The following is a 15,309-nucleotide window of genomic DNA, read 5'->3' as shown; positions in this document are numbered from 1 at the left end:
AGCAGGCGCGTCACGTGAGTAAGTGACATCACGCCGCCGCCCGCTCTGCCTGTTACCGGAGCTTCATTGTAAGGTAATAAAGATGCGCTGATTTAAAGTTCAAGTAAAATTTACTGCCGGTTAAGGACCCGCAGGCATAGCGCCTGACCGCCCGCTCCCACCTGCATAGCAACGAATTGGCCCGATTATTCGATAACAGGATTCGTTGACAACTAATCCCGTTATTGAATATCATCAATAACTTCGATTAATCGTTGCAGCCCTAGTATGGACCCCAAAGAGGTGTTCAGCATCTTCAGTGTTTATCCAGTCATATTAGTGTTCTTCCACATCAATTTAGACGTGGCAGCTGCTGTGTCTGCAACATTGAAGGGGCATTGGCACTCCAGCAAGATGCTGCGGCCAAGTCATTTTTTTCTGATTGGCGAGGTCCCACAGATTGGACCCCACCAATCACATGTTGATGACCTAGCCTAATGATTTGTGAAAATTTGGTGGAAACTGCAGGTTAACAGACAGATGTACAGTACCAGTGTATTTACTAGCTGTTAGTTTTCCATTGTAGTTGTTTCCATTTGTAAAAATAGGGAATTTTTATACCCCCAAAAAATAAATATCATATTAGGCTAAGTTACTATACGCTTTCAGTTCATATGCAGCTGTATGCTGACTGACTGACTCATTTGGCATATGTTGAATCCATAGAAGTCTATTTTGGCAGTTTTAAAATTTATATAAATGTATAGCAGAATGGTTAGACCAAGCAAAATGATTGCCGATTCGAGTCAGGTCATTCTACATAGCATCTGAGCAGAATTGTACTTCCTTTTTTTTAGGCTGGCCAGAGAATTTTGTCTAGATGCTAATCTCCAATGTGTCGCAGAACTTGAGAAGGTATTTCTTATTTTCACTATGCAAACTAGGCTTCACTGAATGCAGTGTGTGAATAGATATAGTCTATGTTTATCAGAGCCATCTTGTATCAATCCATGTGCCCGTCTGGAAGTTAGGCTACTTTCACACTTGCAGCAGTGTGATCCGGCGGGCAGTTCCGTCGTCGGAACTGGCCGCCGGATGCGCCGATCTGCCGCTGACTGAAAGCATTTGTGAGACGGATCTGTCTCACAAATGCATTGCAAGGACGGATCCGTCTCTCCGCTTGTCATGCGGACCGACGGATCCGTCTTGTACATTTTATTCACATTTTTACCGATCTGCGCATGCCGGAACGACGGATCCGGTATTCTGAATGCCGGATCCGGCGCTAATACATTCCTATGGGAAAAAATGCTAGATCCAGCGTTCAGGTAAGTCTTCAGTTTTTTTCGCCGGAGAGAAAACCGTAGCATGCTGCGGTTTTCTCTTTTACCAGATCAGTCAAAACGACTGAACTGAAGACATCCTGATGCAAACTGAACGGATTAGTCTCCATTCAGAATGCATGGGGATAAAACTGATCAGTTCTTTTCTGGTATAGAGCCGGAACTCTATGCTGGAAAAGAAAAACGTAAGTGTGAAAGTACCCTTAGTAGTGAAGGTCTCTATTGCATGATTGCAAGCAGAGGTCATAAAAAGAAAGAAATTGCTCAAGAAAATTGGAGAATGCTATAACTTTGTATTCTTCACACCAAGATGTTATTCCGTAATGCATTATCAAACACATTACATAAGAGTTCTGGAATGTATTGGATAACAATGACAGCATTATGTCAACGTTATCCAATACATTGCAGAACGCTAAGGGTTACATAGCATCATAAATCAATATAATGCTATGCAACCCCAGCAGTGCTGGTGGAACTAGCTCGTTTGAAAGGGGCCTTACTCAAAAAACACACATGGGTTTTCGACAGGGCTGTGGAGGCTAAAGACCACTACTGGGCACGCCTGCAGTCATCTCAGAACTGCTAGACAGAGCAGGAACACAGCATTAACAATGTTGTCCAGAAATAAGTAACTTTTCCCAGGAGCCCACATCCTGCCTGTGCTATGGAAAGAATCATACTTACCTTCTCCCCACTGCTCTGGTCCTGCGTGCCGGCTCCTGTGTGTGTGTATCTTCTGGTCCGTGGCTTGTTTAATTTGTCCCTAGCACTGGTATGATCATCTTCACTGGCTTCAGCGGTGATGAGTTTCTTGTGGACTGCTGAATCCAGTCATTGGTTGCAGAGGAGCAGATGATCATGCAGGAGAGGAAGTAAACAAACCACGGACCATATGATAGACACACAGGAGCGAGTGCGCAGAACCAGAGCTACAGGGAGCAGCTAAGTGTGGATCTTTCCATAGCGGAGGCAGGCTCCGACACCTGTGAAGTTATTTATTCCCAGACGACCCTTTCATGGCAAGCACTGAATATAGCAGCTGCACTTTTTACATGTTTCATTTATTCCAAGTTAGACTTGCACATAATTCTCTGCATTTCCAATATATACAGTGAGGAACAGAAGTATTTGAAATCATGAAGGTGTCTGAAATTCACATTGTAGGTGCATTCCCACTCTGAGAGACAGAATAAAAAAAAATAAAAAATTCAGGAAATCACATTGTATGATTTTTAAAGAATGTATTTGTCTTGCGCTGCTGAACATAAGTATTTGAACACCTGAGAAAATCAGTGTTAATATTTGGTACAGAAGCCTTTATTTGCAATTACAGAGGTCAAACATTTCCTGTAGTTCTTGACCAGATTTGCACAGACTGCAACAGGGATTTTGGCCCACTCCTCCACACCGATCTCCTCTAGATCTTTCAGGTTTTGGGGCTGTTGCTGAGCAACACAGAGTTTCAGCTCCCTCCAAAGATATTCTATTGGATTTAGGTCTGGAGACAGGCTAGGCCGCTCCAGAACCTTGATATGCTTCTTACAGAGCCACTCCTTGGTTATCCTGGCTGTGTGCTTCGGGCCGTTGTCATGTTGGAAGACCCAGCCACGGCCCATCTTCAATGCTCTGACTGAGGGAAGGAGGTTGTTACTCCAAATCTCACAATAAATGGTTTATTCATGCTCTCCTTAATACAGTGCAGTCGTCCTGTCCCCTTCACAGAAAAGAACCCCCAAAGCATGATGTTACCACCCCCATGCTTCACAGTAGGGATGGTGTTCTTGGGATGCAACTCATTCTTCTTTTTTCTCCAAACACGATGAGTGAAGTTTAGACCAAAAAGTTCTACTTTTGTCTTATCTGACCACATGACTTTCTCCCATGCCTCCTCTGGATCATCAAGATGGTCATTGGCAAACTTCAGACGGGCCTGGACATGTGATGACTTGTGCAGGGGAACCTTCCGTGCAATGCATGATTTGAAACCATGACGGCGTAGTGTTCTACCGACAGTGACCTTTGAAACTGTGGTCCCAGCTCTCTTCATGTCATTGACCAGCTCCTTCCTCACCTTTCTTATCAGTGATATCCCACAAGGTGAGATCTTGAATGGAGCCCCAGTCCGAGGGAGACTGACAGTTGTCTTTAGCTTCTTCTGTTTTCTAACAATTGCTCCAACAGTTGATCTATTTTCACCAAGCTGCTTGGCAATTGCCCCGTAGCCCTTTCCAGCCTTGTGGAGGTCCACAATTTTGTCTCTGGTGTCTTTCGACAGCTCTTTGGTCTTGCCCATGGTAGTAGTTGGCGTCTGACTGTCTTTAAAGAGCTCGGACAGGTGCTACTAAGTTATATTAATGAGTGGAGTAGAGGTGGAATTTTTAAAGGCACAGTAACAGGTCTTTGAGAGACAGAATTCTTGCTGTTTCTCAGGTGTTCAAATACTTATGTTCAGCAGTGCAAGACAAATAAATTCTTTTGAAAAATCATACAATGTGATATTTGTAATTTTTATTTATTTATTCTGTCTCTGAGTGGGAATGCACCTGTAACATCCCAGAGTATGTCACTAAACTCTTTCTCCCTGCTACAACATGTTAGGTGTGTGTGTATTGTCATCTTGTGTAATTTAACTGTGCATTTCCATTATATGTATTTTCCAGGCCTGTGTGATATATTATGCTGTAATTTCCATGTACACCAGCAGGTGGCAGCAATATGTTCAGCAGACCATAGCCAGTTAGTATCTCTAGACTGGAATAGTCCATTCCAGGCTAGCCTCCCCTGTTTGAGCAGAAGTGGGATGTTCCCATGTCCTGTCTCATGAGGAGGAGAAGGAAGTTCTAGTTAGTGTGTACCAGCCCCCTGCTAGGGGAAGGCTGTGTCAGTAGGAGCTCCCAGTTACAGGGATCCCAACCTAGGATCCAGCCTCGGCTGAGGCCAAGGATCACTCTTCCCAGCCTGAGTCATCTACCTCAGCTGGTGACAAGCAAGCAACACCTCCAGAACTACAGATCTCCAGGAAGAACCATTCCCTGAGAGCAGTCCTGTGAGTACTTATCCAGAGACCAGGAGAAGCCAAATACCTCCTCAGCTAGTAAGGCCCACATCAAGCAGAAGACAGACAGAGCAGAAGATAGATACCTGCCAGATTCACTAGGCATATGACAAGAAGCAGAATATATATAGATTCCTGCCACAAATTGCCAATACCTGCTGGGACCCAAGACTAAAGCTGTAACTCGTATGGATATCTGTTGCCATTCAGTAAAGACAAGTTGGATTATATCTACTGACTGGATCTCAATCATTCCTCAATTACTCCTACTGACCACACTCAATTTTATTGCAAGTGAGCCAGGATCCAGGAGTCCAGCCGTACCAAGGTAGGAGACACCGTTGACACTACACAGAGACATTATCCCCCTCTGGCATTCCTCACCTGGTACATGAGTTATTACATCTTAAAGGGCCCTGCTACAGTACCTGCGCAAGCTGCAATTGGCGTCACAAACTACTACACATATATCCTGACCCACTGTACCAGTGTCCTGCTCATTGCACACCTACAATGTGAATTTCAGACCCCTCCATGATTTCTAAGTGGGAAAACTTGCAAAATTGCAGGGTGTTCAAATACTTCTGTTCCTCACTATATATGTACTATATAATCTTCTAACTTTTTCTGAGGACAAATTAATAGATTTATTAAAATTATTAAGTGTATAACTGTGTTTTCTAGTTATTAAATGCATTGTGCATTGCATATTTACTTACAGGAATTTACGAAGTTTCAGAAATTGGATTCCAATAAATATATTTTATGTTCTATATAAGTAGCCTGATGACTTATGAGGCTTTTTCTTACTATCATATATTACCATTTTACTGCAGTAAAGTTTCTTATTACTAAATTATGGGCTATTTATATCAGAATGTGATAAATTACAGGAGTCAGAATCAACTTTGGCTTATAGAATTCACAGCCCTGGTTTTTGAAGCGTTTTTTGCCTAGTGGCATTTTTTCCTAATTGGTGGCTTTTTAGTTTCTTTGCCGTTTGTTTCAAAAGGTAGAGTGTTAAAGCCGTTGGGGTTTTTTTCAGGAATTTTTCATCCCTTTCTCTTGGGGCTCATGCACATGACCGTGGTTTGGGTCTGCATCTGATACGCATCCGCACGTCTGTTTTGCGCTGTCCACAAAATTATAAAACATGTCCTATTCTTGTCGGCATTACAGACAAGGATAGGACTGTTCTTTTATTGGCCGGCCGTTCTGTTTTGCAAAATGTGTAATGCACACGGGCGGTATCCATGTTTTGTAGATCCACAATTTGCAGACTGCAAAACAGCCAACAGTTGTATGCTTGAGCCCTTAGGGTAAAAACACCTAATCAAAAAACACCACCATTTACACATTTGTTTTACAAAAAAAATACCAGTAGAAAAACACTGTAAAACTGCAAATGATTTCTATGGGACTTTTTTTTTTTTTGTGGTGGAAATTTGTGTGTGGAGGCCCTTTAAAGGCCATGTACGCCTTCTGAGACATTTTTATGATTGTATGTTACTCATTTTTGGCTAAAAATCTTTTTTTTTTTATTGGACTTTATTAAAAATATTGAGGTGTTTTGTCACAAAGGGTTAACTGTGACCTGTACTTTCACTTTGTGCTGGTCATCTAATAACCCTCATCTCTAAACTACTGAGAGATTATAAACACTAAGCATAAGAACTGAGCTATAATGAGTGTTTATAAGGCCAGAGAGCAGAGATAAGGAGTCCCGCAGCTCCTAGCCTGACTGAAAAGACAGAAAATCCAAAGGATGCTACTAGAGCATATTGGCTCTATACAGAAAACACAAAAAATACAGGACACCATAGTTTTAATTAAAACCAATTTTAAAAAATATATATTTTTAGCTAAAAATGAGTACAGTGCAATAATGAAAAAAATGCCCAAAGGTGTAAATAGCCTTTAAAGTGATAAAAAAAAACACCTAATAAAAATGCTTAGGAGGAGATTTATCAAAACTGATAGCTAGCAACCAGATTCCACCTTTCGTTTTAGAAAGGAGCTCAGAAAAATGTAAGGTGGAATCTGATTGGTTGCTGCAGGCAACTAAGATACTTTTTCTTTAAAACAGCTTTGATAAATCTAGGTTGTACAGTTTTTACAAGGAAAAATTCACAATGCAGGGGTCAGCTGAGCTATGCAGCGTGGGGGTTGTAGTCAGGGGTGGGATTCAAATTTTTAACAACAGGTTCCCTACTCAGCGGCGGACACGCAGCGTCACGACACGCAGCGTCACGACACGCAGCGTCACGACACATGTTTACATATACATACACCATATATATATATATGCAACACACATAAATACACCATATACATTTTGGCGCCCCCCCCCCCCCCCCCCGCAGCTCACCTGGCCCTGGTCCCGTCTGCAGCAGCTGGCTTCTCCTCTGTGTGGTCCTGGTATCTTCGCCCTGCCTCAGACAATCGCTGGCTTGAGGACCGTATTTTTCATAGATTTTAGAGGAGAACAATAAGAAAATCACATGTGTCACATCAGCCCTCACATTTTTCCCTCTCCATTCATGTTGTCACATTTCCCCCCCCCCGCCCTCTTCATCCATGTTGTCACATTTCTCCCCCCCCCGGCCCCCTCCATCCATATTGTCACATTTCTTCCCCCCGGCCCCATCCATGTTGTCACATTTCTCCCTCCCCTGGTCCCCTCCATCCATATTGTCACATTTCTCCCCCCCGGCCCCATCCATGTTGTCACATTCCCCCCCCCCCCCCCATCTATGATGTTGTCACATCCCCCCCCCCTGTTCCCTTCCATTCATGTTGTCACATTTCTCCCCCCCCCTGGCCCCCTCCATCCATGTTGTCACATTTCTCCCCCCGGCCCCCTCCATCCATATTGTCACAATTTTTCCCCCTGGCCCCATCCATGTTGTCACATTTCCCCCCCCCCCCCGGCCCCCTCCATTCATGTTGTCACATTTCTCCTCCCCCCCCCCCCCGGCCCCCTCCACCCATATTGTCACATTTCTCCCCCCATCTATGATGTTGTCACATTTCTCCCCCCCCCCCCGGCCCCCTCCACCCATATTGTCACATTTCTCCCCCCATCTATGATGTTGTCACATTTCCCCCCCCCCCCCGGCCCCCTCCATCCATATTGTCACATTTCTCCCCCCCCCCCCCCATCCATGATGTTGTCACATTTCTCCCCCCCTGGCCCCCTCCATCCATGTTTTCTCATTTCTCCCCCCTGGCCCCCTCCATCCTCCATGTTGTCACATTTCTCCCCCCCCTGCCCCCCTCCATGCCATCCATGTTGTCACATCATACTCACTACCCTAACACGACCTGACCTGTCCTGACTCCTGCTGACTGCGACTCTTCAATCTTTCTGACGGCTGTGTCTGGACTGTGTGACTCGGTCAGACTGACACAACACAGTCATTCAGCTCTAACCTCAGACAGTCCCTCTGCTCTGGCTGCTTCCCGCCGCCGCCGCGCCGTTCACTCACTAGTCACGCCCCTGTGGCCTGAGCCCATGTGACCGTGTGTTGCCATGACTCCGAGCGGCCGGCACACGCTGGCTGGGGGCGGGCGGACCAGTGGCAGCGCTGCGGCAGTAGTAAGTAAGATTAAAAAAAAAAAAAAAAGGTCATTCATTTTTCGGCCCTGCGCAGCGTTGCTGCGTGCGGGGGGAGATCATTTGAGTGAGCGGCTGCTGGAGCGTCGGGTTGAAAATAATCAATTATGTTATGTGCTGCAGGACCGGGTCGGGATTCCTGATTCTCACCGGTCCTGCGAACCTGCTGTAAATTTAACAAACGGTTCGGCAGAACCGGAGAGAACCGGCTGGATCCCATGCCTGGTTGTAGTGTCACAACAGTTGATGAAAGCTTTCGGGGGACTTACTGAAACTGTCCAATAGGCAAAGTGTATTAATGCATCTGGCAGATGAAAGCTGCATTCAGCCCCCTGAACTGTTCTGGTTGTTGGACAATGACCACTTGATCAATAACTTTATTAGAAATCATGTGTTAAACAGATGATATTTCCCCCTACAGATACAGTGCATGCTGCAAGATATTGGCTCAAATATTGCAACACCACTATCATCAGCCAGAGAAAGCCATAAAGGTAAATCTGTCTGTCTTCAAATATGTTTCAGAAGTTGGTAGTCTGAATGGATGGAAAGGTAGTATTTAGCATTCTTAAAGGGGTTATCTGGTCTAAAAGATTCCCCCCCCCATGCCCGGGCCTCTCGTATACATTATACTTACCTGCTCCCCAGCACACACGCCCTCGCCGACTGCACGGCCGCTGCTGCATCTCCAGCAGCTAGGGAGTCTGGTCCCCGTAGCAGCCTGCTATTGGCTGCACCCTTCCGTCTCCGGATGTTTTGATTTGCGCAAGTAGGTAAGTAAAATGTATACGAGGCGGCCGGGCATTGGGGGATCTTTTAGACTTCGGATAACACCTTTTAATAAGAGGGCTATCCACTGGGATGAACCAAGCTGTGGCCCTATAGTGAGCAGGTCCAATATATACTACATAGACAAAAGTATCGGGACACCTACACTACCTCTACAGGAGCTTTTATGACATCTGTAGCAGGGCTCCAGATGGCGCCAAAATGGTCGCCAATGCGACTTGGAATTTACAAATGGTGACAAGACTTTTTAGTCTTGTCGCCATTTGCGACTAGACCCTCCGCGGCAGCTCTGCAGTTGAACAGCGACGGCCACAGGAGCTGATAGTTCTCTGTCCGCCGCCGCCGATGTTCTCCTTAGCTCGGTCACAGCACACAACAGCAGAGACGCTGGCAGCAGGGAGGGGAGGGACTCGGGAGGAGTGTAATCTGATCCTAGAGTGGAAGCTGCTTCTGCCAGCCCCTCCCCTCCCCGCCCACCAACCAATCAGAGCTGAGGCAAGGCAAGCACTAGCAGCTCTGAGTCACTGACAAGTACAGGGAGAAAGAATCGAATGAGTCACAGGTGAAAAGAACTAAAGATCCGACTTAGTTAGTGACTCATTCGATTCTTTCTTAGACTCCCTGTACAGTGTGCCCCCCCCAACACCCCAGTATAAGAAACATTGGTGGCACAGTGTGCCCCCCCCCCTCAACACCCCAGTATAAGAAACATTGGTGGCACAGTGTGCCCCCCCCCCCCAACACCCCAGTATAAGAAACATTGTTGGCACAGTGCGCCCCCCCCCCAACACCCCTGGATAAGAAACATTGGTGGCACAGTGCGCCCCCCCCTTCACCCGTATAAGAAACATTGGTGGCACAGTGTGCCCCCCCAACACCCCAGTATAAGAAACATTGGTGGCACAGTGTGCCCCCCCCCCTAACACCCCAGTATAAGAAACATTGGTGGCACAGTGCGCCCCCCCCCCCCCCCAACACCCCTGTATAAGAAACATTGGTGGCTCAGTGGGAAGTGCCAATGAGGGTTAAAAAATAATTTTAAAAAATTAACTCACCTCCTCCAGTTGATCGCGTAGCTGCCGGTCTCCTGTTCTTTCTTCAGGACCTGTGGTGATGTCACTGAGCTCATCACATGGTCCATTACCATGGTGATGTATCATGTGATGAGCACAGTGCGCCAACAATGTTTATTATATTGAGGGGGGGCGCACTGCGCCACCAATGTTTATTATATTGAGGGGGGCACACTGCGCCACCAATGTTTATTATACTGGGGTGTTGGGGGGGCGCACTATGCCACCAATGTTTATTATATTGGGGGGGCACACTGCGCCACCAATGTTTATCATACTGGGGTGTTGGGGGGCGCACTGCGCCACCAATGTTAATTATATTGACCTTCTACTATGCGTTCTGTATTAAGAATGCTATTGTTTTCCCTTAGAACCATGTTATAAGGGAAAATAATACAGTGAATAGACTTTCATCCTAGCAACCATGAGTGAAAATCGCACCGCATCCGCACTTGCTTGCGGATGCTTGCGATTTTCACGCAGCCCCATTAGCTTCTATTGAAAAACGCACAATATAGAGCATGCTGCGATTTCTCGCCCAGTTTCCTTGGGGGACACAGAAGACCTTGGGTATAGCTCATCTCCATAGGAGGCGTGACACTAAGTGAAAACTGTTAAGCCCCTCCTCCACAGCTATACCCTCAGCCTGGAGAGAGAGACTGCCAGTTTTTGCTTAGTGTCCAAGGAGGCAAGACACTCCCTGCTCTGCAGGGCTGTTTTCTCCTTGTTTTAAATTTTGGATTTTTACTTTTTTCTTTTCTTTTTGTTCCAGAACATCAGGGACAACAGAGGCGCACTAGACCTCTCTGTTTCTCCCGGGGTCGAGCTGCGCCAGTGCTGGTCATCCGCACTGCTGCCTCCCCCACAGAAGGCAAGGTGGATCAGGGCAGCCCAGCTCCCCTACATCCCGCCAGCACAAGGGTCGCCCGCACGCCAAGTCCCTCTTCCAGCGTCCTGCCACTACGGTGCCAGTAGCTGAAGGGGCGACCCTGCTGGAACGGACGAGGGTGAAGACGGCTATGGTGAGAGATTGGCTTCTCCAGCCCTACGTCCTCACCCCTCACCCCACCCCGGTCTCCTGCGTGCCTGACCCCCATACTGACAGGGCCTCTGGACCCTTTTGTCCCTGCTAGCCCTAGGCTGGCCCCTGGCTGCCACAGGGCGACATTTTGCTCCCATAGGACATTGGCACCCTTCTTCCTGCAAGAAGAATGCCTGGGGAGCTGCAGAGGTTCGCACCTAGCTGCCCCTGACGTAGGGGTTAGGCAGGCTTCCCACCCTCACAGACCCGGTCTCAGGGTCCCCCTCCCTCTTACCGGCCACTGCTTCAGGGCCAGAGGGCCCGCGCCTTGCTGCCCCTGACCCATCACGGGCACCGGTCCGGTCAGCACTAATATTCCGGTGCGGCCGGGCGCCGCAAAAGATTTTAGGCTCCGCGGCGGTCCGCCATTCCAGGCCCCCTTACTTCCGGCCGGCGGGTGGGCTCCTGCGGCCAGCGAGCCACCATTCCGGTCCCTGTCTCTTCCGGCCGGCGGGGTGGGCTCCCGCGGCCGGCATTGGGCTATGCCCCAGCAGGTGGCGGTCGGCGGGGCTCCGCTACTTTGGTCCCAGGCTTCGGCCTGCTGGGCCGCAATCCCGACCGGCCCGCGGGGTGGGCTCCCGCGGCCGGTTTGAAGCGCCGTTCCGCCTAAGGTCCCGGCGGTATGACGGGCCGGGGGCCGCAATTTAGCCCCCGGCTTCGCGGCCTACTAGGCCGCAATATTCCGGTCTCTGGTGGAGGGGGCGGGAACTTCTCCAGGCGCGAATTTTCCCGCCTGGAGGTTCCTCCGCCCCCAGGGGATCGCACGCCGCCCTCCAGGCCGGATCCCTGTTAACCCTTTGGGTGCAGGCCGGCTCCCAAAAATGGGTCTGTATAGTTGGCCCCCCTTTTTTCTCCTGTCTCTCAGGGCCCCTATATGGTGGCTCCCCTTTAGCCTCAGAGGCTGAGTTTAAATAATAATAAAAATAAATAAATAAAAAAATAAAAAAATAATAGATCATGATTTCTATTGGGCTGCGCTTGACGCTGCAGCCTCATCAGTAATGCTGCATGTCTGCATGACCTCTTTCCACAGGCGGCATGGTGTTGCGCTCCCAGCCTGCGTCGCTGCTAGGGCATTTCCCCTTTTAGGCGGTTTTCTTGCCTCTTCCAGGATACGGCGCTGGCCAAGTGCATTCGGCCCTCTGTAGGCAGCATTCATCATCTCTCCAGTTATGGTGCCTGCCATGTGCATCCCCCCCCCCTCCTAGGCGGGCTACTGCACTCTCCCTGGCTGACCATGTGCATGACCCCCTTCTTAGGCGGAATGCTGCCCCTTCACCGGATACGGTGCTGGCCTTGTGCACGACCCCCTTCCATAGGCGGAACGCTGCACTCTCTGGATTTGCTGCCGGCCATGTGCGTGACCCCCTTCCGTGGGCGGAACGCTGCACTTACTGGATTCGCTGCCGGCCATGTGCGTGACCCCCTTCCTGGGCGGAACGCAGCACTCTCACTGGATCTGTTGCCGATCATGTGCATGACCCCTTTTTTTAGGCGGGATACTGCACTTTCACCGGATACGGTACTGGCTATGTGCACGACCCCCTTCCATAGGCGGAATGCTGCACTCTCGCTGATGTGCTATGATGTACTTATGTACTATGTTATTATGCTGCACTCTCGCTGATGTGCTATGATGTACTTATGTACTATGTTATTGTGCTGCACTCTCACTGGTTGCGCTGCCGGCCATTTCTTAGGCGGTATGCTGCATTGGATTCCCTGCCGGCCTTGGGTATGCCTCCTTCCCTCAGGCAGCATACATACATCCCTCTGTCTTTGGGTGTTTCCTCGCAGGTACGTTGCTGGCCACGTGCATGTACCCCATACATGGCAGGGTGCTTGCACTCTCGCTGGATCCGCTGTCGGCCATAGGCATGACTCCTCTGCCGTAGGCGGTGTACGCACTCTTGCTGGATTCGCTGCCAGCCAGGGGCATGCCTTCCTTCCTCAGGCGACATGCACGCGTTCTTAGTGACTGTGTTTGTCTCTCGCCAGTACGTTGCTGGCCATGTGTATGACTCCCATGCATGGCGGTGTGCTCGCACTCTCCCTGGAGGAGATGCTGGCCATGTGCTTTACCCCCTTTTTTCTGGGCGGTGTGCTACGCTCTCACCGGATACATTGCTGGCCATGAGAATGGCCCTCTATCATGGGTGGAACGCTTGCACTTCCATTGGATACGGTGCTGGCCTTGTGCGTGACCACCTCTCACTTCAAGGGCAGAATTTGGCACGCTCATGGGATTCACGGCTGTCCTTATATGGCTGGGCTGGACTTGTACATGTCCCCATTCATTGGCCGAGTAGTTACTCTCTCGCTGAGTTCAGTGTTGGGTGTATTATTGCACACTCATTTAATGCTAGGATACCCTGTGCATGTTCCCCTTTCACTAGGTGGACCTCCTGCGTTCCTGCTGGTTTATAGGGTATGTCCTGCTTCTCTGAAGTAGGTTCGGCCTTAGGCATCACTCCCTTTTGGGACGGGTCTTTGCACTCTTGCCAACTGCAGTTGGCCAGGTACAATTTCCCCCCTTTCGGGGTGGACTGATTGCGTTCCATCGCATGCTATACTGGTTTTGTGCATAACTCCCTTTCAGGTTGCACTTTGCGATTCCGTACATGCTGTGGCGCTCTGGGACGAGCCCCCCCCTTTTTCTAGGTGGGTTGGCCTTCTCGCTGCTTGCGGGGCTGCTCGTTCGTATGCCTCACCTGCTTCCTGCGGCATACCTTTGTTTCTTGGGAGCCGATGCTTGCCGCCAGCCTTGCACTCGTCCCTAGGGAGTTCATTCTGTCCTCCTGACCGGACAGGCTCTATTTCTCTCTGCTGCACCGAGCTGGGTGGTGCTCATTCATTTAGTTGGCCTTTCATTCCAGGGAGTGTTCGTGGGTCCTAGATGCATGCCCTTTGCGTCCTTCTGCAGCATTGCTTCCCTGCGCTAGTGGTCACATGGTCGAGAGTGCTGTTGTCTGCGGCGCCTCTCGAATTCTTCATTGGCGCTGGCAGGACTGCGGTTCCCTTGCCTGCCGCAATTTCCTCCTCTTCGGATGCAGTGTGGTATGAGTCCTTCCTCTTGGCGCCTCTACGCTTCTGTCTGATCTGCTACCGGGTTCGGGCTGCTCTTCTCGGGACGGTCACCCAACTTCTCTTGGGTGCTGGATTTCCCAGGTCCGGAGGACCTCCGCCTTGGGTTCTTCAAGGTATTCGCCTTCTGCGAGGCGGTGGACCGGGCGTCTCACAGTGTAGCGGGTTCTGCTTTTGAGCTGTCTTATGGCTTCCCTGTTGCCCACTCCTCCTCCTTTCGGTTGGAGGGTGTTATGTCGGCCTCTGTCTCGACTGCCTCTTTTCGCCGGCTTTGTTTGGCTCCCGCTCTATACAGATCACTCCGATGTGGCTTCCCGCCAGACTTCGGAGGCTGTGTTTTCACTGTCCTCCCCTCTGGGGTGAGCATGGTTGTTCCTGTGGATGGTTCCGGTGTTCCTTTTGGCCTCGTACTGTCTCCCTTGTTCACGCTGGCTGTATTAGCTGTGTGCTTATTTACCGAGTCTACCGCGTTCTGTCCTCCCGCTGGGTGCAGATTGCGTGGCCCGTTCTAAGACGATGGTCCTGATGTAGACTTACCTTCTCGATAACTTGGGGGGGCTACCTTTTCGGTTCAGATTGTCCTTTGATCCCACACAGGGGCTGTACAACGTGGTTACATCAGCATGGACTTTAGCCTGCCTTCTCCTGGCATCTGGCGGATCCTTTGGGTTCTTTCCATCTGTCCTTCTGCTCCCCCATTCGGGTGGATGCGGGTCAACGTTGTTCGGGGCCGACGGGGCTAGTTTTGTCGACCCTTCTGCCCGTGTTACTGGTCTGCGCCTGTTCTCATTGGGTTTTCGCCTGCTTGCCAGGCGACTCCAGCGGGTTCACTGCTGTCCACTCCTGGCTGTGTCTCGTCCAGGATCTGTCGTAAGACTTAGGGTTTTTTGTCTGGGGTTCTGTGGGAAGCTGTGCATTCCCCACTCTGAAGTTCTTTCCCCATGGTTCTGTCTTTTAGTTGAGGTGTCAAGTGTCGGCGCTGTTCTTCCTCTTCCAGCGTTCCCGGCCCTCTGGGCCTGCCAAGACCTTCTTCCTCGGAGTGGCTCTTTGGTTCCTCTGTACTGTCCTTCGGTACCGCCCTGGGGACTATATCCTGAGCTCTCGGCGCTCCAATCTTGCCCTTGGAGCCGTTACAGGAGTTCTCTCTATCCTTCTGTCCTGTACGGTTGTGTTCCGTATCAGTCGTGTCTCTGACGGGTGCCGGCATGGCCCCCTTTTTTTGTTACGAGCTTTCTGTCTTTTCCAGGACAGGGCTGTTCTGCATCTCGTTTCTTCCTTCCTTCCTT

General features: G+C 49.5%; 1 protein-coding gene across 1 annotated transcript in view; it reads left to right on the top strand.

The window, feature by feature from the left end:
• Positions 1-15,309, top strand: part of MMAB (metabolism of cobalamin associated B) — a 60,532-nt gene that overhangs the window by 29,373 nt on the left and 15,850 nt on the right. Inside the window, exons 9-10 of the mRNA XM_044275359.1 lie at positions 837-894; positions 8,418-8,490. Coding sequence (XP_044131294.1) covers positions 837-894; positions 8,418-8,490 — 131 coding nt within the window. The remainder of the gene's footprint in view (positions 1-836; positions 895-8,417; positions 8,491-15,309) is intronic.

The sequence above is a fragment of the Bufo gargarizans genome, chromosome 1 (assembly GCF_014858855.1).
Source record: "Bufo gargarizans isolate SCDJY-AF-19 chromosome 1, ASM1485885v1, whole genome shotgun sequence".
NCBI classification, from domain to species: domain Eukaryota; kingdom Metazoa; phylum Chordata; class Amphibia; order Anura; family Bufonidae; genus Bufo; species Bufo gargarizans.
Note: the sequence above shows the minus strand (reverse complement) of the source record. Positions and strands in the feature narration are given on the sequence as shown.